General features: G+C 44.4%; 1 protein-coding gene across 2 annotated transcripts in view; it reads right to left on the reverse strand.

The window, feature by feature from the left end:
- Nucleotides 1-12: 12 nt before the first annotated feature.
- LOC105480388 (SWI/SNF related BAF chromatin remodeling complex subunit C1) overlaps nucleotides 13-26,883 on the reverse strand; it is a 199,557-nt gene continuing 172,686 nt past the window's right edge. For both annotated transcript variants that reach the window (XM_071091592.1, XM_071091593.1), the window contains exons 26-28: nucleotides 25,881-26,142; nucleotides 4,742-4,918; nucleotides 13-2,417 (exon numbers count right to left, since the gene is read on the reverse strand). In XM_071091592.1, coding sequence (XP_070947693.1) covers nucleotides 2,320-2,417; nucleotides 4,742-4,918; nucleotides 25,881-26,142 — 537 coding nt within the window. In that variant the 3' untranslated portion in view covers nucleotides 13-2,319. The remainder of the gene's footprint in view (nucleotides 2,418-4,741; nucleotides 4,919-25,880; nucleotides 26,143-26,883) is intronic.

The raw sequence follows: 26,883 nt of genomic DNA on the forward strand, positions 1-26,883 counted from the left end.
ATGGGACTAGAATCCAGAAATGGTGTTCCATTTATTCACTGAAAAAGAGGGAGATTAGGCCTTCTTCATTCATTTTCTCCAATCTCGCCAAACTCCCTCCCCTCATTTTCTCCAAAATAACAACACACTGAGAAACATGTTTGTACAAAAACCACGTATTATTCCCCCCCCTTCACAAAATCAGGTGGCTGTGAATTACAGGAATAAAACCAGATCAAAGACATGAAAAGAAAAAGCCACCACTTATACTGAAATATAACAGTGTTAAGAATTCAGGTATTTTGTAGAATTATTATTATAGTAAAAATATTTCCACCTGGATCTTTTAAATTTGAAAGTGATCACATTAAAGACCTGAGGTTACAAGGGACCACAGTATGAACCAGAATTCCATTTTCCTTCTAGGACTCCAGGGGAACAGGTAAGTATTTGGAATGAGTTTCCTTTGGGAAAGACTGGCAGGAAGTAGGGAAAACCCTGGCCATTGTCAAAAGGCACTGGGGTCTTTCTGGAGCCAAATGCATTGGAACTAAACTCCAGTAGGAATAAACTCATTCCCATTTTCCACTCCCAAGAGTCCAGAACAAAAACAAAAGGACCAAGGTCTCCTCGGTTCCAGTATTCCAGTACTCTGATGGTGACCAGGGACACCTGGTTAGAGGCAAACCTGAGGGTTTGAAAGGCAAATCTCAATTGTGGTTTTATTTTTTTTTTGCTTTCTGATATTAAGGAAAAAAGTTCCCTATACCCTCTCATATGTAAAGCTTTAGAAAATATATAGAAAAAGATATCCAAAAGATGTCCACCTTGCATTCTAAATAATGAAACTGCCACTTGAGAATGTGAAGTAAGAAAGCCAGGTGCTTTGGAAACCAAGCTCTACCAAAAACACCCTTTCCCCACACATGGAAGGACAGAAGGGAGGGAAGGACGAGAAAACCGGGAACTTTCAAGTCACTTATCAGCAGGGGTAAATACGAGCTCAAATTAAGGCATTTTTGTGGCTTGTCCTCTGGAATGGCATTCTACCCTCCCAGCCTGAGCACCCCAAACCTCAAAGCATGATGCTCTGACTGCCAAGTGAGTTCCTTGTTACCCTCAGCATCTCTTTGAAAACCCTGTGATAGATGGAATGTGAGATTCTCAGAAATGGAAGGGAGAAGGTACAAGGAACTAATATCCTGCTTCACTTTTCCCATCCCATCCTAACCTTAAAAGTACCGGTTCATGAAATTCTACTCCCTGGCTACTGTAACAAGAGGTAGTTTGGGGACTTGTACCCCCAGCCATCCTAACCAAGTTTCACGAGCTAAAACATTCAGCACTATCTACTTTTTTTTTTTTTTTCTTCTTGTAAAGGGTTTTTTAAAGAGGGAGAAAAAAAAATGCACACAAAGCAGTGAATAGTACGCTAGACTCATTGCAGGGGTCATTACCCAAGACTCCTAACTTTCAAGGCTAGTTGAGGAAACTAAGGAATGCTTCCCAATATTACAACCCTCAAAGGTCAAATTGCCCCCAGAAAAACAAAACACTCACCCCCAATCCAATGAATCATCTGCATAGAAAACCAGAGCCAGCGGGCCTAGGGAAGGAGCGGATGTTTGTGCTCTCCTCTAGCACATACTAGTTCAGTGGTATGTTCTGCCAGGCAGTGTGGAGGCCCTCAGAGGCCTCACTAGGGAATAAAATCACTGAGGTTCTCCTTCCACATCTCTTTTAATTTTCACACATTTGTGTGTGGCAAAAGTCTCAAACTTTACCATCAGCACCATTCTTAGCTCAGAAAAGCAGAAATAAGGTCACTTATAATGCCTTAAGGTTTGTCCCCTGTGGCTATCCCCCTTCTGCCCATCACTATTTTTTGGTTCCTATTAACTTAGGGTGCTCTCCTTTAAAACAATAATAACAGAAAGATAAAAAGATAATGATTATATAGCATTATCCATAGAAGCATAAGACAAAGCAAAAAACTGCAAGAGAGCAAAAATGATAAAGACATAGCATGCTAAAGTTGACAGGACCTGCAGAGAAACTGTCAGCTTACTCCCACACCAGGACAGGGGAGATGCAGGTTATTTTAAGGATGACCAGGGCACACTGTCACCACAGGTTTCCCCTTGAGTGTTGGCTGAGGACCCAACACAAAAAGTGTCAGAAGGAGGGGTGGTAAGAGGAGTGGGGAGGCACTGGACACGTGCTTGGAGCTGTGAGAAGAAAAACCCTGAAAGAAACCAAAGAAAGTTTGAGGAACACAAGTCTTGTCATCCCCACTCCAGCTCATGGTGGTGGGCATGGATGTTCTCTGCATCTTCCAGGCTAAGGAGCAGCTGAGGCTGGTGGGCCAGGAGCAGGAGGCGGAGGGACCCCATCTGCAGGTGGTGGTGGCGGCGGCTGCTGCTGTGGTGGAGGGGGATCTGCAAACATATCCAAGAGTAACTCGTTATTGCTGGAAATACAAGAGACTTAGAGGAAAGAGCCTACTCAATGAAAAAAAGACACAGAAGTCATTTTCTTAGTGGCAGGCAACCAATGCCCCCTCTGAGGCATTGATTCCACTGTGGTCTATGCAGGTCAATTCCTTCTGAATCTCCAGGGCGCTGCTCATGTTGCTTAGCCTAACCCTAGTGGCTGGGGAGTGGGAGGTGTCTGAATTTCCCCCACCCTCCTTCCAGGCCAACTCCTTCCACGAATTGTTCAGAAGTTAATTTTGATTTCATTGTATTTCAATGGTTCTAATTTTATTTCTTCAGTTAAATAATAAGCTCCTTCCTGGGACAGTTCTATGTCTTATTTTTCTTTCTCCCATAGTCCCTAGCCTAGCTGGGCACACAAGAGATTATCAATAAATTCTTGCTATTTAAATGTCTCTACCAGGGCCAGAGAGCTTCACTTGAGGCAGTTGCTGACAAACTGGATAGTCCAGGGAGGCCTCCACAGCTCCTGAACTGCAGTCCTTCGATTTTTGGCCCAAACTAGGTCATGTCCTGAAGGGAACAATTAGTATGAGTGTCTGGGACTCTTTCCTATGTCAACTTTAGCTGCTTTAGTGTACAAAGGAACCCTAGAGATCATTTAATCTGGGTTTTAAAAACCCCTAGATCTTGCCAGAATTGAAAACATATGAAACAAAGTGCAGCCTTGCTCACCAATCAATTCACCCAACTCTATGCCCAGGAGGTTTCTACCAAACCCTTAAGACTCTTCAAAGCATTTTGAAACTCACTGATCTAATCCCTTGTGTCATCTTTCAGTGGAGGAAATGAAGGGCTGAAGTGGAGAAGCAACTCATCCAGTGTGGCCTACCTAGTATCCTAGAACCAATTCACATGGCTCAGAATTCCCAGAGCACTGACTTATGGTAGGAACCAGGCAGCAGGTGGGAAGGTTCCACCTGAAACCCTCCACATTCTCAACGAGCTCTACTGAGGTCCCTTTGGGAAGGAATCCTGAAGTGCAAAACATGCGTGACCAGCAGGGCATGACAGTGGTAAATTGGTAAAGACCAGTGACACTACCTCTGCAACAGGGATGGAAAACTGGTCAACTCTCCTGACAGGCGGGTTCATTTATGTACGGTTTGCAGGGTGGCTTGGCAAACATTTTCTTGCCAAGAAAAAGAGGTACCAACTGTACTATACAACCTCTGACCACTAGCTTAAGGGAGGTAATTTAAAAAAAAATTGTTGTGATCTTATATACCTAGATAAATTAGTGTCTTTCTTTTGTGTATCTACTTTGTCCCAGACTCTGGGGGCCAGAGAAGAGTAAGACACGTCTCAGTCTGTGAAACCTCCCAGAGTATTACAGTGTACTTAAGGCACATCGTAGTCTCATGTAACCTATGGTAAGTTCTATATGCCTTCATGTAACATTTGCTAAGTTCTATCCAAGTTTTCATTTCTTGTTTTCCCAACTAAAGCTCCTACAGAGCAAGAATTCTTATGCTTCCTATCTCTCTGAACTATAAATAGTAGCTAAACTTTTGGCCACACGTGAACTTCTACATGAACCTAAGATTACAGATGTGGCTGGGGTACCCGACCCACTATTGGCTGCATTTCAGCATCATCCTCACTGGGAAGACCTTCTGGAGTAAAAGGCAGGCCAGGGTCTCTGAAACAACCCTCAGGCCAAGGCTGAAGCCGAGCAAGAGCCTATGGGAGAAATGACCTGGCCTCTAAACACAGCCTCAGACAACTATCACTTAGCAGCACCAGTGCTTTCTTCATTGAGCTTGCTGGGACTTCGTATTTCCTCTCAACACAGACCCCAAATACTACTTTCTTAGCCTACACAGCCACTACTAATACATCAAGAATGGCTACAAGAAACATATGTTATTCCAGCTCTAAACTCACTTCTTTTCTTTACACACATCACTTTTGAACCCTGTATCCACAAAAGGCTGCTGTAGGGAAAACCACCACCAGTAGCTCTACATGTCTGTTGAGAGTCATAATGAGACAGGCTTAAACAGAGGAATATCTTTTTGGCCCCAATGCCGACAGTGCATGCCATAAAGGCACAACCCTGATTAGAAGCATTTTGTCATCTGTGCATCTGTCCATCGGGGTGCCTAAGAACAAAGACTGAAAACTGGTCTTCTAGAAGCCACTGTCACAGACTGCATCATCCATGGACCTGCCAAATCTCGGGGAGAGAACAAAGCCTCCTTCCCTTATCTACAGCCCTCCAGAACAGACCCTGGGATAATGCATCCCCCTACCGTGTTACTTACACATGCCGTTAGGTGCTGTCAGGGATACCCGGGGTCCTAAGATGTTTCCTGGCATTGGAGGCATGCCAGGAGGGGTAGGGCCACTCCCAGAGGGGTGGATGTTGGCTGCAACAGTGGGAATCATGCGGCCTGGCATGTGCTGCCCGGGCATCATGGAACCTGGGCCTGGTATCTGACCTGTGGAGGGAGATTTAAAGTACTATAAGTATACTAGAAAGGGGTATAAGAAAGGGATCAACTTAAATCCAACTCCTAAATACAGATAAATATCCAGCCCTCCAGAGGATCTGAAATACCAACAGAGCAATAATCTGTAATAATCTCTACGTCTAGCTTTTTGTATTCTGAGTTTTTTGGAGGAGGGTGTTAATGGGGGTAGATCTGTGGAATGACTGATTATTCTAAACACTGGCAAGAAGGTGGCTGTAAAAAGAAATGGCAAAGGTTCCCTAAAATAAAGCACTCACTCTGGTTAGTTTGGGTGAGCAGTAGATTGTCAAATGTCTTCCTGAGGATATACAATGCCAAGCACAGCCCACAGGGAATGGAGAGGACTTTAAAAGGAAGTCAGTAAGTAAAAGTCAGTAAAAGGACCACAACTCAGTCCAGATTGTGCTCCATGGCTTACAGGGAAGGTTTGTCTGAAAGGGTATTAGTACTGCGAAATCACCATTAAAAGGGGATTCTGATTTGAATCCCCAATTCCTGTCCACAACTATTTCTCCCATTAAAAGCCTCATGTATGATTAAAACAAACAAACAAAAAAAAATCATTCCTTATAGAGGTTACTATGAAGCACTCGCCTGATAGACTCATATGGGAAAACACAGACAGCTCCATCTCTTCCTACCGTTTTCTCCCTTTCCCTTCCTTTCATTTCATTTCTTTTTTTTTTGACAGTCTCACTCTGTTGCCCAGGCTGGAGTGCAGTGGCATTACCTCAGCTCATTGCAACCTCCGCCTCCTGGGTTCAAGCAATTTTCGTGCCTCAGCCTCCCAAGTAGTTGGGATTACAGGTGCCCCACCAGGCCCAGCTAATTTTTTTGTATTTTTAGTAGGGACGGTTTTTTTTTTTTTTTTTTTTTGAGACAGAGTCTCGCTCTGTCACCCAGGCTGGAGTGCAAGTGGCGCCATCTCTGCTCACTGCAAGCTCTGCCTCCCGGGTTCCCACCATTCTCCTGCCTCAGCCTCCCGAGTAGCTGGGACTACAGGCGCTCGCCACCACGCTTGGCTAATTTTTTGTATTTTTAATAGAGACGGGGTTTCACCGAGTTAGCCAGGATGGTCTCGATCTCCTGACCTTGTGATCCGCCTGCCTCGGCCTCCCAAAGTGCTGGGATTACAGGTGTGAGCCACTGCGCCCGGCCGAGACAGGGTTTTGCCATGTTGCCCAGGCTGGTCTTGAACTCCTGAGCTCAGGCAGTATGACTGCCTCAGCCTCCCAAAGCGCTGGGATTACAGGCGTGAGCCACTCTTCCTATTGTTTTCTAATTAATGACAGAAGACTCTACAGTATTCAATACTGTTGTTCAATACTGAGGGACATGAACACTAAAGGAATCATTTGAGAGATGAAAATCATATGAGAATCAATATAGTTTTTTTTCTTTAAATCCAGGGGCTTTACTATCTTTTTGTAAGGACAACTGTATGCAACTGAATATAGGTTAGAAGACAGTACCAAGACAGCTAGAAATAAGAATGCTTGATCTTGAAAAATGTGGAGATGGGACCATTTGATAACTAACTGGCAACTGAACACTGAAGGACAAGAACACTAAAATACCTCCTGTATTCGGTTTCACACTGAGCTTTCTGACCCTTTAGAATGTTTAGCCAACTTTTTCTGTAAAGAGCCAGATAGTAAATATTTTAGTCTTTGCCAGCCATATGGTCTCTGTCACAACTATTCAACTCTGCAATGTAAGCATGAAGGCAGTCACAGATGATACACAATAGACTGTGTTCTAATAAATACATCTTTATGAACTCTAAAAGGTTAATTTCACAAATTTTTCATGTGACATGAAACATTATTCTTCTTTTGATATCCCCCTCCAACCATTTAAACTATAAAAACCACTCTTAGCTTACAAACTGTATGAAAAACAATTGATGAGCCAGATTTTGACCTAGGCTGTAGGCGATTCCTGCTTTGGATATGATGGTAAATATTTACTAGTTCTTAAACCAAGGGATTTGGCTGCTGGGCTTGTTTTCTTTTGTTGAGAAAGAATTCTCTACTGAGGTTGGAGTGCAGTGGTGCAATCACAGGTCAGCTCACTGCAGGCTCAACAACTCAAACTCAAGTGATCCTCCTGCCTCAGTCTCTCAAGTAGCTGGAACTACAGGTGAGCATCACCATGCCTGGCTAGTTTTAAATTTTTTTATAGAGATGGGGTCTCACCATGTTTCCCAGGCTGGTAGTCTTGTTTTTTTTTTTTTTTTGAGACAGGGTCTCTCTCTGTCACCCAGGCTAGAGTGCAGTGACACGATTTCAGCTCACTGGAACCTCTGCTTCCTGGGTTCAAAGGATTCTCCTGCCTCAGCCTCCTACATAGTTGGGACTACAGGTGTGCACCACCATGCCCGGCTTTTTTTTTTCCTTTGGTATTTTCAGTAGAGACAGGGTTTCACTATGTTGGCCAGGCTGATCTCGAACTCCTGACCTCAAGTGATCCACCCACCTCAGGCTCCCAAAGTGCTGGGTTTGTAGGTATAAGCCACCGCACCCGGCCGTAGTCTTGGTTTTAAAGAGTAATAAATGAAGAAGAATAGTTTAATGGGCATAATCAAGGCTTATTTTATTTTATTTTTTTAGACAGAATCTTGCTCTGTCGCCATCTTGGCTCACTGCAACCTCTGCCTCCCAGGTTCAAGCAATTCTCCTGTCTCAGCCTCCCGAGTAGCCGGGATTACAGGTGTGCATCACCATACCTGGATAACTTTTGCATTTTCTGTAGAGACAGGGTTTCACCATGTTGCCCAGGCTGGTATCGAACTCCTGACCTCAAGTGATCTGCCTGCCTCAGCCTCCTAAAGTGTTGGGATTACAGGCGTGAGCCACCGTGCCTGGCCTGAAATTTTTTTATGTAGGACAAATTATATTCTCTACAGAATAAGAAAACAGAATCAATGTAGTTTTTCTTTAAATCTAGGGACTTTACTATCTATGTAAGGACAACTGTATGAAACTGAATATAGGTTAGAAGACAGTACTGAGACAGCTAGAAATAAGAATGCTTAATCTTGAAAAATTTGGAGATTGGACCAAATTAAAATACACAAAGCAGTATTGAAGATAATTCAAATAAAGACTCTCTGTCACTACAGAAAGAGGTCTATCTAAACAAAGACATACAAAGCTTCAAACCACACCCTGCCTATCTCCAGTGGCTGTTCCTTGACCCAAGAACCTAAGAGAGGAGCCCCTTACTTCAGGGGTGTCAATGAAGAGAACTACAATGAAGTATGAGAATTAGGCATAAGGGGCTGGGCACGGTGGTTCACGCCTGAGGTCAGGAGTTCATGACTAGCCTGACCAACATGGTGAAACCCCATCTCTACTAAAAATACTAAAATTAGCCAGGCATAGTGGCATGCTCCTGTAATCTCAGCTACTTGGGAGGCTGAGGCAGGAGAACTGCTTGAACCCCGAAGGCGGAGGTTGCAGTGAGCCATGATTGCACCACTGCACCCCAGCCTGGGTAACAAGAGTGAAACTCTGTCAAAAAAAAAAAAAAAAAAAAAAAGAATTAGGAATTAAGGTAGTCCAGTCTTCCAGGGACTACTTTTTAAAACAAAATACATCAACATTATGTCCCAGAATATACAGAATAGTGAGTTTTGGGCCCTCTGGCCCATCTTTCTGCACTCTATAATGTAACGCAAAGCCCGGCAGAGGAGTCTCAGAGATCTGCTTGCTGGAAAATAACTTGGTCAAATCACTTTGGCAAAACCAAGAGCAGCTGCTGAATCTACTCCTACGTGGACACTGCCACTAGGACCAACTGACCATCATTAATTTTTGTCTTTTTGTACTTGTGCCGTGTAGCTAGGATAGAAATAGGCAGTGTTGGAGAGTCTGCCAATCTAGGGATTGACTCAGAGATAAAAGGGACAAATGGCAAGAATACTACAAGGCATATGAACGATGAGTGCACATAAAGGAGTGAAAGGCAAATCAAGGAAAAACCATGGAAGGAGCAAGCCAAAAAAAATGAAGACTTTCCAGCTGATCAATAAAAATTTGTGAGTAACTTGGAATTGTGGATGAGATGTAAGTAAAGTGAAGGAAAGGGATTAGGGATAGGACTAATCCTAAAAACACCTGGGACAGCAGGGACCCAAGGACTCAGGCATCCTTGTGATGGGACTGTGAAGCCACATGCTTGTAGATCCACAAACCAATAAGAAATAACAGAAATCCTGGGTGCCTTGGCCCACCCCCAGGGAATATGCTGCAGGACAGCAGGTACACCTTGATAAGATCTGCATACCTACATCCCTACAACCCATCCTGACTCCTGCAGCCGCTCCTCTATTCTCCATCTCTGACCTGTTGTTGCAGGAATGTTACTACATAAGTGGAAGCACTGTTTGCAATGTTTTGGAATTGGCTTCTTTTTTCACTCCAGGTAATTTCCTGGAGAGTCACCGGTTGTGTATGCAATCACGGGCTGTTCCTCTCAGTGCTGGGTGGTGCTCCCTGCTGTGGATGGACCACACACCTTAAAGAGGACATCCAGTGCTTCTCACTTTTTGGCTACTATGAATAACGCTGCTAGAAAAGTTTGTGTATGGGTTAAGATTTTTTTTTAAAAAAAAAACACATGGCCAAGTGGGCGCGGTGGCTCACCACCTGTAATCCCAGTACTTTGGGAGGCCGAGGTGAGCAAATCACCTGAGGTCAGGAGTTCAAGATCAGCCTGGCCAACATGTTGAAACTCTGTCTCTAATAAAAATACAAAAAAATTAGCCAGATGTGGTGGCGGGCACCTGTAATCCCAGCTACTCTGAAGGCTGAGGCAGGAGAATCGCTTGAACTGGAGAGGCGGAGGTTGCAGTGAGCTGAGAATGAGCCATTGCACTCCAGCCTGGGCAACAAGAGTGAAATTTCGTCTCAAAATAAATAAATAAATAAATAAATAAAATAAACACACAGCCAAGCCCTAAGTTAAACAATCAGAAAATAATGTGAATATCACTCCCATTGTAACTGAGAGGTACCATTTATATGTAGCATCTACATAAATACCATACCCTTCTGTGGTACCTTACTATCTTTCATCTTTATTACACTGAGGCTTATAAAGGGTTTTTTGTTTTGTTGTTTTTTGAGACAAGAGTCTTGCTCTGTTGCCCAGGCTGGAGTACAGTGGGGCGATCTTGACTCACTGCAACCTCTGCCTCCCCAGTTCAAGTGAGTCTCCTGCCTCAGTCTCCTGAAGAGCTGAAACTATAGGCTCACGCCACCACGCCCAGTTAATTTTTGTATTTTTAGTAGAGACCGAGTTTCACCATGTTGGTCAGGAAGGTCTCAACCTCTTGACCTTGTGATCTGTCTGCCTTGGCCTCCCAAAGTGCTGGGATTACAGGTGTGAGCTACCAAGTCCGGCCAGGTTTTTTTTTTTTTTTTTTTTTGAGACGGGGTCTCACTCTGTCCCCCTTGCTGGAGTGCAGTGGCCGGATCTCAGCTCACTGCAAGCTCCGCCTCCCGGGTTCACGCCATTCTCCTGCCTCAGCCTCCCGAGTAGCTGGGACTACAGGCGCCCGCCACCTCACCCGGCTAGTTTTTTTGTATTTTTTAGTAGAGACGGGGTTTCACCGTGTTAGCCAGGATGGTCTCGATCTCCTGACCTCGTGATCCACCCGTCTCGGCCTCCCAAAGTGCTGGGATTACAGGCTTGAGCCACCACGCCTGGCCCAGGTTTTTTTTTTTTTTTCCCCAAAACAAAAATAAAATAAAACTGCTGGGTCTGTCATGATTCAAAGGAAAAAGGGCTACATTAATTCAAAAAAAGAGTCATGCATGTAGAACAAGGGGTGAGAACTTCAATAGTCAGGCTACAGAAGACTTAGTGAAAAGTTGTGAAGAGAAGAGAAGATTGAACCTAATTTTTTGTGGGATGGAAAGCAATTTTTTAGAAAATGTTTAAGAGATGGGGTCTTGGCCATGTGCGGTGGCACATGCCTCTAATTCCAGCACTTTGGGAGGCCAAGGCGGGTGGATCAAGGGGTCAGGAGTTCAAGACCAGTCTGGTCAAGATGGTGAAACCCCATGGTGGTTACAGGCATGGTGGCAGGCGCCTGTAATCTCAGCTACTCGGGAGGCTGAGGCAGGGAACTGCTTGGACCTGGGAGGCGGAGGTTGCAGTGAGCTGAGATCATGCCATTGCACTCCAGCCTGGGCGACAGAGTCAGACTCCGTCTCAAAAAAAAGAAGAAGAAGAAAAAAAAAAGATGGGGTCTTGCTATGTTGCCGAGGCTGAACTAGACCTCCTGGGCTCACGTGATTCTCCTCCCTCAGCCTCCTATGTAGCTGGGGTTACAGGTGCATGCCACCATGCCCAGCTAGGATAGAAAGCTTTAAGAAGGGATGCAGAGGAGTTAGTGCCTAGAGCAGAGAAAAAGCGCTTTTGCAGAGAAGTATGGGCTGAATGTCAGGTTGATGAGATAGACAAGAATAGGAGATGGCACTCTGCAAGTTCCTTCTTCTTCTTTTTTTTTTTTTTAATAAAAGAGATGAGGTCTTGGTTGGGGGCGGTGGCTCATGCCTGTAATCCCGGCACTTTAGGAGGCTAAGGCGGGTGGATCATGAGGTCAGGTGTTTGAGACTAGCCTGACCAACGCGATGAAACCCCATCTCTACTAAAAATACAAAAATTAGCTGGGCATGGTGGCGCACACCTGTAATCCCAGCTACTCAGGAGGCTGAGGCAGGAGTTGCAGTGAGCTGAGCTGAGATTGCGCCACTGCACTCAAGCCTGGACGACAGAGCAAGACTCAGTCTCAAAAAAAAAAAAAAAAAGAGATGAGGTCTTGCTCTGTCACCCAGGCTGGAGTACAGTGGTATGATCATAGCTCACTAAAGCAGTGAACTCCTGGGTTCAAGTGATGCCCCCACCTCAACTTCCTGAGTAGCTAGGATTACAGGTGTGCACTACCACGTCAGCTAGTTTATTTATTTAATTTTTTATTTTTTGAGACGGAGTCTCACTCTGTTGCCCAGGCTGGAGTGCAGTGGCGCAGTCTCCACTCACTGCAAGCTCCGCCTCGTGGGTTCACGCCATTCTCCCGCCTCAGCCTCCTGAGTAGCTGGGACTACAGACGCTCGCCACCACGCCTGGCTAATTTTTTGTATTTTTAGTAGAGATGGGTTTTCACTGTGTTAGCCAGGATGGTCTTGATCTCCTGACCGCGTGATCCGCCTGCCTCAGCCTCCCAAAGTGCTGGGATTACAGGCGTTTGAGCTACCGCGGTCGGCCCATACCAGCTAATTTTTTATACAGATGGGGCCTTCTATGTTGCCCAGGCTGGTTTCAAACTCCTAGGCTCAATGATCCTCCTACCTCAGTCTCCTGAGTTGCTGAGACTATAAGTGTGAGCTACTGTGCCCAGCCGCAGGTTCCTTAAAAACAGGCATCCTGGGGATTGGTGACAGAGCAAGGAGGAAGGGTGAGCATGGAACTGAGATGGAGAATGAATTTGGGTTTGGTATCTGACTGCTGGGAGTGTGAAGATGGGATGATGTGAAGAGGACACAGAACTTTTGCTTTGGGAACAGGAGATATAGGCTGGGCAGCCACACAATGAAATACAGAGGTATGTGTAAAGGGAAGAAGGTATAGAACTCCCAGAGTTTCAAATAGAGCAGTGGCAAACACAGAGACTTACTATTCTAAGATTCTCCACAAACTGTCAAAGGGGCAGTTTTTAAGGTAGTACTGTCCCAGCTTTGTTTTTAAGGTGGTACCTTTGTTTTTAAGGTGGTACTGTCCCAGCTCCCTTTTGGAGGCCCGTTTTTTGCTCTCTTCCTACCCCACATCACCTGCTAGGCCATTAATAAAAGCAATGCTTTGTTTTCCACACTCTAAATCACTACTAATGATTCTCTAATGGTATTCTAGGTGGTGTGAAGGGTGACAGGAGATGACTTCGTTGCTGCTGGAAACAGGAGGCCTACTTTTTTTTTTTTTTTTTTTTTTTTGAGACGGAGTCTCACGCTGTCGCCCAGGCTGGAGTGCAGTGGCGCGATCTCGGCTCACTGCAAGCTCCGCCTCCCGGGTTCACGCCATTCTCCTGCCTCAGCCTCCCGAGTAGCTGGGACTACAGGCGCCCGCCACCTCGCCCAGCTAAGTTTTTGTATTTTTAGTAGAGACGGGGTTTCACTGTGTCAGCCAGGATGGTCTCGATCTCCTGACCTCGTGATCCGCCCGTCTCGGCCTCCCAAAGTGCTGGGATTACAGGCTTGAGCCACCGCGCCCGGCCAGGAGGCCTACTTTTAAGCTAAAAAGTACAACACTCTAGCCTACAGACGAAAGAACACTCCTAATGGACTTGTTGTGAGAAAGGGAAGCCATATACTAGGAGAAATAATGCCGCCCGTGTTTATCAACAGGTACAGGTTGCTTCCTTCCACCAAGTCCGACCTGGACAGAGGCCTTAAACAAGTTAGGAAGAACGTATTGCCACCCTTCACAGGTCTCCTCCTCTCTCTCTGAATCCCTGAGCTTTGGTTTCCTGAGACTTTATTGAATAAAAGCTATGTATGTGGCCCGGCACAGTGGCTCACGCCTGTAATCCCAGTACTTTGGGAGGCTGAGGTCAGGAGTTCAAGACCAGCCTGGCCAACATAGTGAAACCTTGTCGCTACTAAAAATGCAAAAATCAGCTGTGTGTGGTGGTACATGCCTGTGGTCACAGCTACTCGGAAGGCTGAGGAGAAGATCATTTGAACCTGGGAGGTGGAGAATGCAGTGAGCTGAGATCGCGCCACTGCACACTCCAGCCTGGGCGACAGAGAGACTCTGTCTCAAAAAAAAAAAAAAAAAAAAAAAGAGAGAGAGAGACACACAGAGACAGAGACATAGAGAGGAGAAGGTGATGTAAAGATGGAGCAAAGAAAGACGTGGCCATAAGACAAGGAATGCTGCAAGCCACCAGAAGTTGGAAGAGACAAGGAACAGGATTCTTCCCTATACACCCTGGAAGGAGCATGGCTTTGCTGGATATTGGACCTGATTTCCCAGAAAGTAAGAATAAATTTCTCTTGTATTAAGTTATTATGACAGGCTGGGTGCAGTAGCTCATGCCTGTAATACCAGCACTTTGGGAGGCCAAGGAGGGTGGATCACCTGAGGTCAGAAGTTTGACACCAGCCTGGCCAACATGGTGAAACCCCGTCTCTACTAATAATACAACAATTAGCCAGGAGTGCATATGCCTGTAATCCCAGCTACTTGGGAAGCTGAGGCAGGAGAATCACTTGAACCCAGGAGGCGGAGGTTAGAGTTAGCAGAGATCACACCACTGAACTCCAGCCTGAACGACAAGAGCAAAACTCTTGTCTCAAAAAAATTATAGCAGCCTCAGGAAACTATGTAGGAAACATGTGGTATGCCTTAGGCACTGTACTTAAGAGTTTTATAAATGTTAACTCATTCAATCCCCATACAACACTATAAACCAGGCACTATTATCCCTGTGAAAGAAAGGGGAGGACACAAAGATTAAGTAGCCTGCCCAATGTCATAAAGCTGTAAATGAGGGAGCTCAGATCTGATGTAGGTACTCTGATTCTAGAGATGGTGCTTGCAGCCAGTATGCACCTCTGACAATCAAGGTCTGGGGGAGAGGGGTCTAACAGGTGCTCAGAGACAATGTGATGCAAACCCTGGTGTCACCAAACTGATTGACCTGTTATTTGCCCCATGCTCAGCTCCAGACAGAAATTACTTTCTGAACCAGCAATTCAGAGTGTATGTTCTAGCAAAGAAATCAACTATTCAAGAAACAATCTGGCAAAGAGGAGCATCACTGGCTGACTGACAAACGCCCATGAAGTGATGTCTACCTATCATGCACTGGGAAATGCCTGCAGGCTCTTGCTCTTAAGTCCAGTAGTACTATTTCCAAAGCTATCTTCTCAGTGGCAGTGGCCCATTTACCTATTTCCCTACATCTTTATGAATACAAGCTGGGATAGGGCAGCTTTAGGGTTTTCCAAGGCTGTTAGCCCAACAGATAAAAAACCTTTCATTTATTATAAATTCTAAAGCCTTGTGGAAAAGATTCTTTATCCTATTGTCACAAACAAGGTCATAAAGCCGCTAGGATACAGGTGTTCTGAGTAGGAGAGGACAACAGCTTCTCAGCAGCAAAAATGAAGGTATAGAGGAAAAGCAATTTACTTCTGCTTATGGCACCTTGCAAAGACAAACATCTCGCAGGAAAGCAAAGGGTACTCTAAGAGTGAATGATGTCCCTTTGCTGTCCAGAGGTTCCTTCTGTCAGATGCTATGCAACTCAGCACTGGTGTACCTGGGGCAGTGGGTTTAGAGAAAAGACAGGAAAGGAGGTAAGAATAAGGCTGAGTAAGGGTCGACCATGCCAGGTGATGTGACAGTTATCTCTTTGAAGCCTCCAGGTTGTTAGGAAGATGATGGTAAGGGCCCAGTTTTGAGATAAGGAAACTAAGCCTCAGAGAAGCTATGTAATTTGGCCCAAAGTCACAATGAACAAGAGACTGAGCTGAGATTCAAATCCAGGTCATTCTGATCCTGAAGTCCATTCTCTTTTCCTTTACCCCACCTTCCTTTCGAAGGAGTAACTTTCCCCTTAGAAAAGGTAACTTCCAAGGATGAAATCTGAAATGGGTAGAATTTAAGAAGACTCAGGAGAAGACAAAATCAATTTCTCGTAAAGCAACCCTTGTCCTTACGAAACCTAAACATCCTTATGGTTTTTGTGGTGTCTTAATACAGGTCTCACCACTTTTAAATGAACAACAGTGTCTGAAGGCATTTCCATTAATTCTTACTAACATTAAGAGACCTGGGCCGGGCGTGGTGGCTCAAGCCTGTAATCCCAGCACTTTGGGAGGCCGACACAGGCGGATCACGAGGTCAGGAGATCGAGACCATCCTGGCTAACACGGTGAAACCCCGTCTCTACTAAAAAATACAAAAAACTAGCCGGGCGAGGTGGCGGGCGCCTGTAGTCCCAGCTACTCAGGAGGCTGAGGCAGGAGAATGGTGTAAACCTGGGAGGCGGAGCTTGCAGTGAGCTGAGATCCGGCCACTGCACCCCAGCCTGGGAGACAGAGCAAGACTCCGTCTCAAAAAAAAAAAAAAAAAAAAAGAGATCTGGCCCACACAAATCTGAAATGCATAGGAACAGGCCTTGGCAAACGAAGTAAAGGGTGTATGTCTTTTCCATTAAAAAAAAAAAAAATCAGGTATTTTTTTCCCAACAGACAGGGAGAGGAAGAAAATGAGAGAGAGACAGAGAGAGCGTGCGCATCAAAACAGCAGTATCAAAGCTTAGAATGGTGGCAGTCTGACCTACATACAAGCTTTTTTTCTTTTCTTTTTTTTTTTAAACAGCAGGCATCTGAAGCCTGAAAAATTAAAAGGTTTGCTAAAATTAAGTTTAACTAGTAGAAAAATCCCTCATTCTCTTTCAGGTTTATTATATCTTTTACTAAAGCATTACACTCATGACACTTAATGGAATATTAGTAAAGTATCTTAATTTTATACTTTGGGTTGAGAAAGGAGGGTAGGAAAAGAAAGTTAATCTAGGAAAGGGAACCTGTGAATTTCCAGTCTTGAGCACATTTCATCAATCCATTTCTAACTGTCTATATAAGCCACATCCTCCCTGGCTGAGTCCCCTGGAGAACGGAAATAACAAAATCAGGGCCAAGTGAGGGGAAGCCCAGGCTCCTCAGAGACTGTGCCTTCCCCACAGCAGCTTCCTGGGGGTGCCTGTGACAGACTCTCTTTGTTGAAGACTGGGCCCTCACTGTTCTCTTTGTGAGGGTAACCTGCTACTCCGGAAAGTAGCATGGCAGCCTTGTTATCACATGATGCAAGTAGGACCAAAGGCACCGCAGATAATAAAATCTTGGCTGATGTGATGGGCTATTGCTTTTTTCTTTTTTTTTTTTTTTGAGACGGAGTCTCACTCTTGTCACCCAGGCTGGAGTGGTGCAGTGGTGTGATCTCGGCTCACTGCAACCTCTGCCTCCTGGGTTCAAGTGATTCTTCTGCCTCAGCCTCCTGCGTAGCTGGGATTACAGGTGCCTGCCACCATGGCCGACTAAGTTTTGTACTTTTAGTAGAGATGGGGTTTCGCCATGTTGCCCAGGCTGGTCCCAAACTCCTGACCTCAGGTGATCTGCCTACCTTGGCCTCCCAAAGTGCTAGGATTACAGATGTGAGCCACCACGCTCGGCCAGGCTATTGCTTTTCTTTTTCAGTGTGGGGTTGAGTCCAGGGGTGGGTTAGAAAGTGATAACTGGTTGTAATCCTTTCCTGAGCTTTATTTCTCATGAGGTACGGTTGTGTAAGTAGGTCTGAGGGGCTTAAAAAGCCAAGTATAGCTGGGTGTGGTGGCACATGCCTGTAGTCCCGGCTACTCAGGTGGCTGAAGTGAGAGTATTGCTTGAGCCCAGGAATTCGAGGCTGCAGTGGGCCATGACTGCACAACTATACTCCAGGCTGGGCGACACAGCAAAACCCTGTCTCAAAAAAAAGTTTTTTTTTTTTTTTAAAGACAGGGTCTTGCTCTACCGCCCAGGCTGGAGTGCAGTGGCGCGATCTTGGCTCAACGCAGCCTCGACCTCCTGGGCTCAAGTGATCCTTCTGCCTCAACCTCCCAAGTAGCTGGAACCACAGGCGCATGCCACCACACCTGGCAAATTTTTTTATTTTCGTAGAGACAGGGTTTCATCATGTTGCCTAGGTTGGTCTCGAACTCCTGAGCTCAAGCAATCTGCCTGCCTTGGCCTCCCGAAGTGCAGGGATTACAGGCGTGAGCCATCATTTCCAGCCCATTCTAGTTTTATCATTAGAATATCACTGTATTATGTCTGAGTTCTCATCAAATCAGACCAATTCTATTCTGATTTTCTAGGCACTTTCAAAAATTCTTACACTATTAATAATGATGAAACAATGAAAATATTTAAATCAAACATGTTCTTTCCCTCTGCTTACACACATCGAGCACACACAAAGGCTTCCCCAATGCAGGCAGCTGACTTAAGATCCATGAGGCAAGAATATTCAAGAGTGTCTCATTTATTACAAATGCCTAGGATGGGCTGGGCCTAGTGGCTCATGCCTGTAGTCCCAGCACTTTGGGAGGCCAAGGCGAGAGGGACACTTGAGCTCAAGTTTGAGACCAACCTGGGCAACATAGTGAGACCTTGCCTCTACTAAAATACATCCCTGCCTATGGAGAGCAGAGATTACCACTATAATTATATACTAGATTTCTGTCATTTCCTTCGAACTTAATGATAGGTAATCTTCCTTTAAACATGTGCTAAAGTTCCTACAGTCCTGACCATCTCAACTTAAAGGAGATCCCGCCGGGTGCAGTGGCTCACACTTGTAATCCCAGCATTTTGGGAGGCCGAGGCGGGTGGATCACCTGAGGTCAGGAGCTGAAGACCAGCCTGGCCAACATGGTGAAACCCTGTCTCTACCAAAAATAAAAAAATTAGCTGGGCATGGTTGCAGGTGCCTGTAATCTCAGCTACTCGGGAGGCTGAGGCAGGAGAATTGCTTTAACCCGGGAGGCAGAGGTTGTGGTGAGCCAAGACTACAAAATTGCACTCCAGCCTGGGTGACAACAGCAAAACTCTGTCTCAAAAAAAAAAACAAAAAAAACAAAAAAAACCAAAAAACCGGAGATCCCAGGAAGTCAGAGGTGCCCTCCTGCTCGAGTAAGCAGCACACCTCAGCAAACAGCAGCCACCACCTGGGCCATTCTCCTCTATGGTTCCCCATGTGCTTTCATATTAACAGATACCATGGGCCAGGGTATGGTCAAGGGAATAACACACATGTGCTTAAGAATTGGTTTCTATTATGACTATTCACCTTTTGCCATCTGGAATGGCAGCCTTATAGGGAGAATCTTAATGTAGGCATCATTTGATACAATTTTATAGTTTAAATGAAAAGGAATGAAATGCAGTGCTGTGTATTTCATTAAGATCAACAAAACCTAAACAAACAGAACAGGTGGGGCCAACCTTCAGTTTCCATTTGCCAACTGGATACCAGAAACACTCTACTACAGATACTTCCCTTGTCTTTTTGTTTGGTAGGAAGAAACCAAGTTAGGACACTATAAGAGATAGGAACAAAATAATAAGAGCCAAGGAAGAGCAATAGAGGCATGCACACAGTCGTCTCTAAACAAAAATTACAAGCATTTGATGAATCAAAGGTAGGGGATGGGGCAGAGGGGCTGAAGGACTTACAGAGGGGTACAGGTACGAATTAAATGGCATATGTACAGGTACCAGCTTATACCAGTTACACTGAAACCTAGAAGTCCATAAGTGTTTGAGAGCCTAGCAGATTCATAATACCAAGCTGCTACTTTAACAGGCTCCACCACTAACTGATGGAGAGTTGTGTAGAGAAAAATTACATGTAACTTATCTGCATACTTATACAGAAGCCAGAGAGATGAAAAATTAACCACTTGGTAATAAACCTGCCTAGTCCCTGCACTCAGCATTTCCTCAACCTTACTGGCATTCAGAGGCTGATTATTCCCATCATGTATCATAAAGTCTAGCCAAATACCAAAGACAGCCAACTGACCCAGACAGTCTTCAGCTCCCAATGTAAGTTGTGGCCTGTTAACTTTTCTGGAACTTAGGAATCCTAAGTTGGAAGGACCTGCTCATAGTTCTTACCCTGTGGCAACTCAGAGACGAAAGCCATTCTGGCCCCAGAACGCTACGGACAATCTTACTTGTCCTGGTTTGAAAGTACTCTGTAGCTGACCTTTAGAATATGGTCTATCAGACCTACCTGTTAGAACCAGCTTTTTCTGAACCGATAACTTTAAAACAGTGTGTTTAATTTACTTTTTTTTTTTTTTGAGATAGAGTCTCTCACTCTGTTGCCCAGACTGGAGTGCAGTGGCATGATCTCAGCTCACTGCAACCTCTGCCTCCTGGGTCCAAGCAATTGGGTCCATGCCTTGGCCTCCTGAGTAGCTGGAATTACAGGCGTGTGCCACCAGACCCGGCTAATTTTTCTGTTTTTAGTAGAGATGGGGTTTTGCCATGTTGGCCAGGCGCTGGTCTCGAACTCCTGGCCTCAAGTGATCCACCTGCCTTGGCTTCCCAAAGTGTTGGGATTACAGGCATGAGCCACTGCGCCCAGCCTAATTTGCTGTTGCTCTTAATTTTACTCTTTAACAGACTTAATTTTACATTCAAACTCCAAAGCAACGCAACAAAGGGATAATTTGGGAAAATTATTATCTTGAATTGCTGGAACTCTCACATACTGCTAGAGTGTAAACAGGCACCACCACTGTGCAAAAAGTTTGGCAGCATCTATTAATCTGAACATATGCATATCCTATGATCCACTCTTAGGTTCATAAATACTCAATTCTTTTTTTTTTTCTGAGACGGAGTCTCGCTGTGTCTCCCAGGCTGGAGTGCAGTGGCGTGATCTCGGCTCACTGCAAGCTCCGCCTCCCGGGTTCACGCCATTCTCCCGCCTCAGCCTCCCAAGTAGCTGAGACTACAGGCGCCCGCCACCACGCCCGGCTAGTTTTTTGTATTTTTAGTAGAGACGGGGTTTCACCATGTTAGCCAGGATAGTCTCGATCTCCTGACCTCGTGATCCACCCGCCTCGGCCTCCCAAAGTGCTGGGATTACAGGCTTGAGCCACCGCGCCCGGCTTAATACTCAATTCTATACCTCAGGGATATATAGAACAGAAATGTACATATATATCTTATCAAAAGACATGTGCTCATGTATTTCACAACACCACAAACTATTCATAATAACTAAAATCCAGAAATCAGTCAAATGTCCAACAGGAGAACAGACTAGTAAATAATACAGCCACAGAACACTGTATAGCATACAGAAGGAACAAATGTACAACCACTAACAACAATGTGGATGCATCCCAGATACACAGTGTTGAGTGAAAGAAGCCAGACGTGGCCGGGCATGGTGGCTCAAGCTTGTAATCCTAACACTTTGGGAGGCAGAGGTGAGAGGACTGCTTGAGTCCAGGAGTTCAAGACCAGCCTGGGAAATATAGTGAGCCCATGCCTCTACAAAAAAATTTAAAAAGCAGTGGGGCGTGGTGGTGTGCACCTGTGGTCCCAACTACTCAAGAGGCTGAGGTGGGAGGTTGAGGCTGCAGTGAGCCTTGATGGTGTCCCTGCACTCTAGCCTGGGTGACAGAGTATGGTCCTGACAAAACAAAACAAAACAAAATAAAACAAAACAAAACAAGGAAAGCAGCCAGATATAATAAATATCATTGTGGTTACATTTAGATAACATTCAACCAGCCCAACTAGTCTACAGTGCTAGAAGTCAGGTGCTAGAAGGCGACTGAGTATGATGAGGGCCTCTGTGTGTTCGTTACACATGAATATTCTCTGTTAAAACTCATCAATTCTGTAAGTATAAAGGAAGTAAAAAAATTAAAAAAAAACCCTCAGCTGAATATTTATGATTGTGCATTATCCAAAATGTACATTTTATTTCAATAAAAAGATCATAAGACTATCTTGTCATAGACTAAAAATAAAAAAAACCTCTCATCATGCACTGCACTCAATAATTCTTTCCTTTACAAATTCACTTTAGAAAAGTCTATTTTTGTGAGAAAGTAAAAAGATTAAAATGACCTATTTCTCTTCCAAAGACTATTTTTATGAACTCTAGTTTGCTGGCACTGCTTCACTAGAATAGCTGTATCTGAATCTGCTGTAAATCCCCTTAGTCTTCTGTCACGGGAGGCAGCACTGTGGCACTGGCCTCACTTTGCAATTAGATGGAGCTCAGTGTGAATCCTGGCTCCACCATGCAGCAAAGTTCTGTGGCCTTGCCATGCTTTGTAAGGTGAGAATGAAAAGTAAGTGAAAAGTAAATGAAAAGTAAGTGAAACAATGTGGGTAAGGGGCATGGCACACAAATACCTATTATCACCAAAATCTCATTTAGGGAAGAAAGTAGATGCACCTCTCTGCTCATCTTTTACAAACTAAATGCAGATGCTAGTGCTCCTTAGATGTTCTGTGAGATTTAATGTGAATATGATGCTTTAGCACCATTAAAAGCCAAATACCATGTAGCTACAGTAAACTTCCTCTTAAAAGTTTATCCCAGTATTTTAGAAACTGAATTTTTATTTATTTATTTATTTTTTAGAGACAGGGTCTCACTCTGTTGCCCAGGTTGGAGTACAATGGTGCAGTGTCATAATCACAGCTCACTTGCAACCTCAAACTCCTGGGTTCAAGTGATCCACCAACCTCAGCCTCCTGAGTAGCTAGGACTACAGGTATGTAGTGCCACCACACCTGGCTTTTTTTTGGTAGAGACAGCTTCTCTCTATATTGCCCATGCTGGTCTCAAATTCCTGGGTTCAAGCAATCCTCAAACCTTGGCCTCCCAAAGTGCTGGAATTAATGGTGTGAGCCACCAAGCCTGACCTAGGAATTTAATTTTTGAATAACTACTGTTTTTGAAAAATTACTTTGAGATCTGCACTCTGTTAAGCATTTGTATCTTTTGAAAGCTTAACCCTGGAGAAAATCAGATTCTATACAGAGAATTTAAGATCCACTCAAGTAGACAGAGAAGAAGACTGAGAAAGAAAGCATCTGGTTGTGAGCAGGGCAAACTTCTAAGGCTTTCTCCGCAAATGTCATTTAGAGTGGCAAGTCTGGTGATGGTAGTAAATCTCATGATTGCACATTAATCCTCTGAATGTGTCTAAACAAAAGCTTCCCAAAGTAAACTTAGCCCTGTTTTTCAGTAAAGCCAATAAAAACTACTAAAACTAAGGCCTAAAATATATTTTGGGTTGTGAATAAGTGTGTTGATAATACCATGACTTGGCCAGAGAATTTGCATCCCAACCCCAGAAGCACAAACTTTGGCTCTGGCTAAGCACTTAGTATATTACTGTTGATAAACAAACTATAAAAATCTTACAAGATGACTTTCACTAGACTAACAATACACAGCACACACTCACACATATTGCCCTCTAAGAAGAGAAGGTTGGGGGGTGAACTGGAATTAAAAGTACATCTTAGGTTTTAATGATGCTGGCAGTTAAGCTTGAAGGAACTATGAGTTCAACTTCCAAAATGGTTAAAATTTAGTAAATAATAGCCAACTCGAAACAGCTCTCACAAGCTACAAATGGGACAATTTAAGCATAAGAAAATGCCAAGCACAGTAGAACATGCCTATAATCCAGCTACTTCAAAAGCTGAGGCAGGGGGATTGCTTGAAACCAGGAATTTGGGTCTAGTCTGGGCAACTCAGTGAGACCCAACGTCTTTTAAGAAGCAACACAAATAGTATCTATGATAGACTGAAACACACAAAATATTTAAAAACTTGTAATTTTACAATATTAAAAATATACACAAAAAAACCTTCACTGGTCACCTTTGGTGACTGGGGGGCAGCAACTCATTATACAGACAACCAATAGAGGGAAAATATGATGCATTTATCCAGGTTTTCCTATGAGAACTGATTTTCAGGGTAACTAATTGAGACACAGTCTCACTCTGTCACCCAGGCTGGAGTGCAATGGCGCAATCTTGGTTCACTGCAACCTCCACCTCCTAGGTTCAAGCAATTCTCATGCCTCAGCCTCCTGAGTAGCTGGGACTGCAGATGTGCACCACTATGCCTGGCTAATTTTTGTATTTTCAGTAGATATGGGGGTTCACCATTTTGGCCAAGCTGGTGGTCTCGAACTCCTGACCTCAGGTGATCTGCCCACCTCGACCTCCCAAAGTGCTGGAATTACAGGCATGAACCATCATGCCCAGACTAAAATAGCTAATTCAGGAAGCAATTCTGAATGCTAAATTCTAAAACAATTAAGTTGAATGGGGATTTTTATAATGGATGAATCCAACTGATAACACCAGAACTACTGATCAATCTTAGTATCACAAAAAGAAAAACTGACATTACAAGAATGCCTGACCTCATAAGTTAATCTTGGCTGGGTGTGGTAGAGCTCATGCCTGTAATCCCTGGACTTTGGAAGTCCGAGGTGGGAGGATTGCTTGAGCCCAGGAGTTCAAGATCACCCTGGGCTACAAGGCGAAACCCTATCTTTATAAAAACATAACCAAAAATTAGCCAGGTGTAGTGGTGTGCGCCTGTAGTCACAGCTACTCAGGAGGTTGAGATGGGAGGACTGACTGAGCCTGGGGGGTTGAGGCTGCAGTGAGCCATGATCATGTCACTGATGTCACTGTACTCCAGCCTAGGCAACAGAGCAAGACAGTGTCTCCAAAAAAAAAAAAAAAAAAAAAAAAAAAAAAGGTGAATTTGAATCTGATAAAATATCCAGAGCAATCCTCTGGTTTATAGGAAATGTGTGTTTGTGTGTAGGTGGGGTGGGGGTTAGGACATATGACATGACACTATGCACCTTTGGTGTATAATCAGGCATAGCCACATTGCAGAAAAACCCTGGTTTCTTCAACACATAAATGGCACAAAAAAGGGAAGGTGAATTATTACATAGATTTTTTTTTTTTTTTTTTTTTTGAGACGGAGTCTTGCTCTGTCGCCCAGGCTGGGGTGCAGTGGCCGGATCTCAGCTCACTGCAAGCTCCACCTCCCGGGTTTACGCCATTCTCCTGCCTCAGCCTCCTGAGTAGCTGGGACTACAGGCGCCCGCCACCTCGCTCGGCTAGTTTTTTTTTTTGTATTTTTTAGTAGAGATGGGGTTTCACCGTGTTAGCCAGGATGGTCTCGATCTCCTGACCTCGTGATCCACCCGTCTCGGCCTCCCAAAGTGCTGGGATTACAGGCTTGAGCCACCGCGCCCGGCCATACATAGATTTTTAAGAGACATGTCAACAAATGTGTGAATCTTAATTGAATACTGATTCAAACAAACTAAGCACTCAAAGATATTTAACGAAAGATATTAGGAATTATGGTTACTTTTGTTTGATGGTGATGATAGTTATGTTAAAGAATAAGACTCCTTTGGCCGGGCGCGGTGGCTCAAGCCTGTAATCCCAGCACTTTGGGAGGCCGAGACAGGCGGATCATGAGGTCAGGAGATCGAGACCATCCTGGCTAAAATGGTGAAACCCCGTCTCTACTAAAAAATACAAAAAAAACTAGCCGGGCGAGGCGGCGGGCGCCTGTAGTCCCAGCTACTCGGGAGGCTGAGTCAGGAGAATGGCCTGAACCCGGGAGGCAGAGCTTGCAGTGAGCTGACGTCTGGCCACTGCACTCCAGCCTGGGCGGCAGAGCGACACTCCGTCTCAAAAAAAAAAAAAAAAAAAAAGAATAAGACTCCCACTGGTTAGAGATATATTTGAAGTCTATCTCATTTCCCAAAGTGAGGAGGAAAAGATAAAAACAGACTCGAAAATGTTGATAATTTTGAAGCTGTCCAATAGGTACATGGGGGATTATCATACTATTCTCTCTACTTTATCTATGGTTGCAGATTTCTGTAACAAAAAGTAAAAGTGGCAGAAAGATGATGGTTGTTGAAACCAGGTCATGGGAGTTTGCTGTGTTACGTGTGTTTATCTTTGAAAATATCTACAAATTTTTTAAAGTATCAATAATCCAAAGATAAATTCTGAATGAACTCTGAGATATTACTGTCCATTCAGAGACCGACCTACTCAAAGAAAAGGCATCATACCAAGAGAAAAAGAACATGGAAGGCCTTATATGGCGATAACCCTAAATCTCACATGCCTACAATTTTCTAGATGACAATGAAAATTTTGAACAGTCTTCATGAGAAAACACCAACTGTGTGGTTGGCCTCAGTGATGCTCTGTACCTCTGTAGTGACCAAAAGCTTTTTCCAAGAGCAGGGCCTTCCTCTTACCTGGCTGGGGTGGATGAGGTGGTGGCATCTGGTGGTGCATCAGAGGGTAAGGAGGGGGCTGTTGATGAGGCATCATGCCAGGGTGCCCTGCTGCTCCAAGTGGGGCCAGGCCAGGTCCTCCTGAGTGCTGGTGGGCCTGTTGAGGGTTCTGGCCATGCTGCTGCTGTTCCATTTGCTGTCGTGCTCGTAATTCAGCATACTTGAGCTGTTCCATGTGGAAGTTTTGGCGTTCAGTAAGCAACTGCTGCCTCTGTTGTTCTAGCTGTAAGCAAAGGAAGTGGAAGGGAAAAGACACCAGAAGAGGTTTTCAGGATTGGATAACACAAAGAACAACTACATAATGCCTGAATTCCTTCTATCCCATCACACTGACATCACCACCTCACTTCCTGCACCTTCTACAGTGAGAACAAAGGCGTTATTTGAGTAGCATATTTCCATTTGGACATCTGTTACCATGCAACGTCTTCTCCATGTTGAGTCTAAGTCTTTCCTTGTAATCTTCCTGCAGTAGGGCTACTGCTCTTTGGGCTCACTTGGACACATGTAATCCCCTCTATGTTTGGCAGGCCTTTAGATAACTAAAAATACTTCCTATGGCTGTCTGAGTCTTCCCCAGGTAAAATGAGCCTCTGTTGTCCTTGTAATAGTTCCTCAGATGTTAACATTTCAAGTTCCCCCAACTTCCTATGTGCTCTCTTTTGGATGTGATACTCTTTTGGTTATCATCTATTTTAGAACATAACACCAGAGTTAAATTACTCTGCATGAGTTGATGTGGCCTTAGCTGCAAAGATATGCATTTCTCTCTGTGGAACTTTGGCAGTGCCACTGCAAATCTTAGCTTTCAAGTACCCAAAATTATACTTGGTGACACATTCACGGAATATTTTAGTTGCCTATAAAAAAATCAGCATGAATCTTAGTTTAACGACTACAAGCATTTCAATATTCAAGATAATCTTTCTGGCACCCAAATGAGAATAAAGAGAAATACAATATT

Source organism: Macaca nemestrina, chromosome 2, assembly GCF_043159975.1.
Source record: "Macaca nemestrina isolate mMacNem1 chromosome 2, mMacNem.hap1, whole genome shotgun sequence".
NCBI classification, from domain to species: domain Eukaryota; kingdom Metazoa; phylum Chordata; class Mammalia; order Primates; family Cercopithecidae; genus Macaca; species Macaca nemestrina.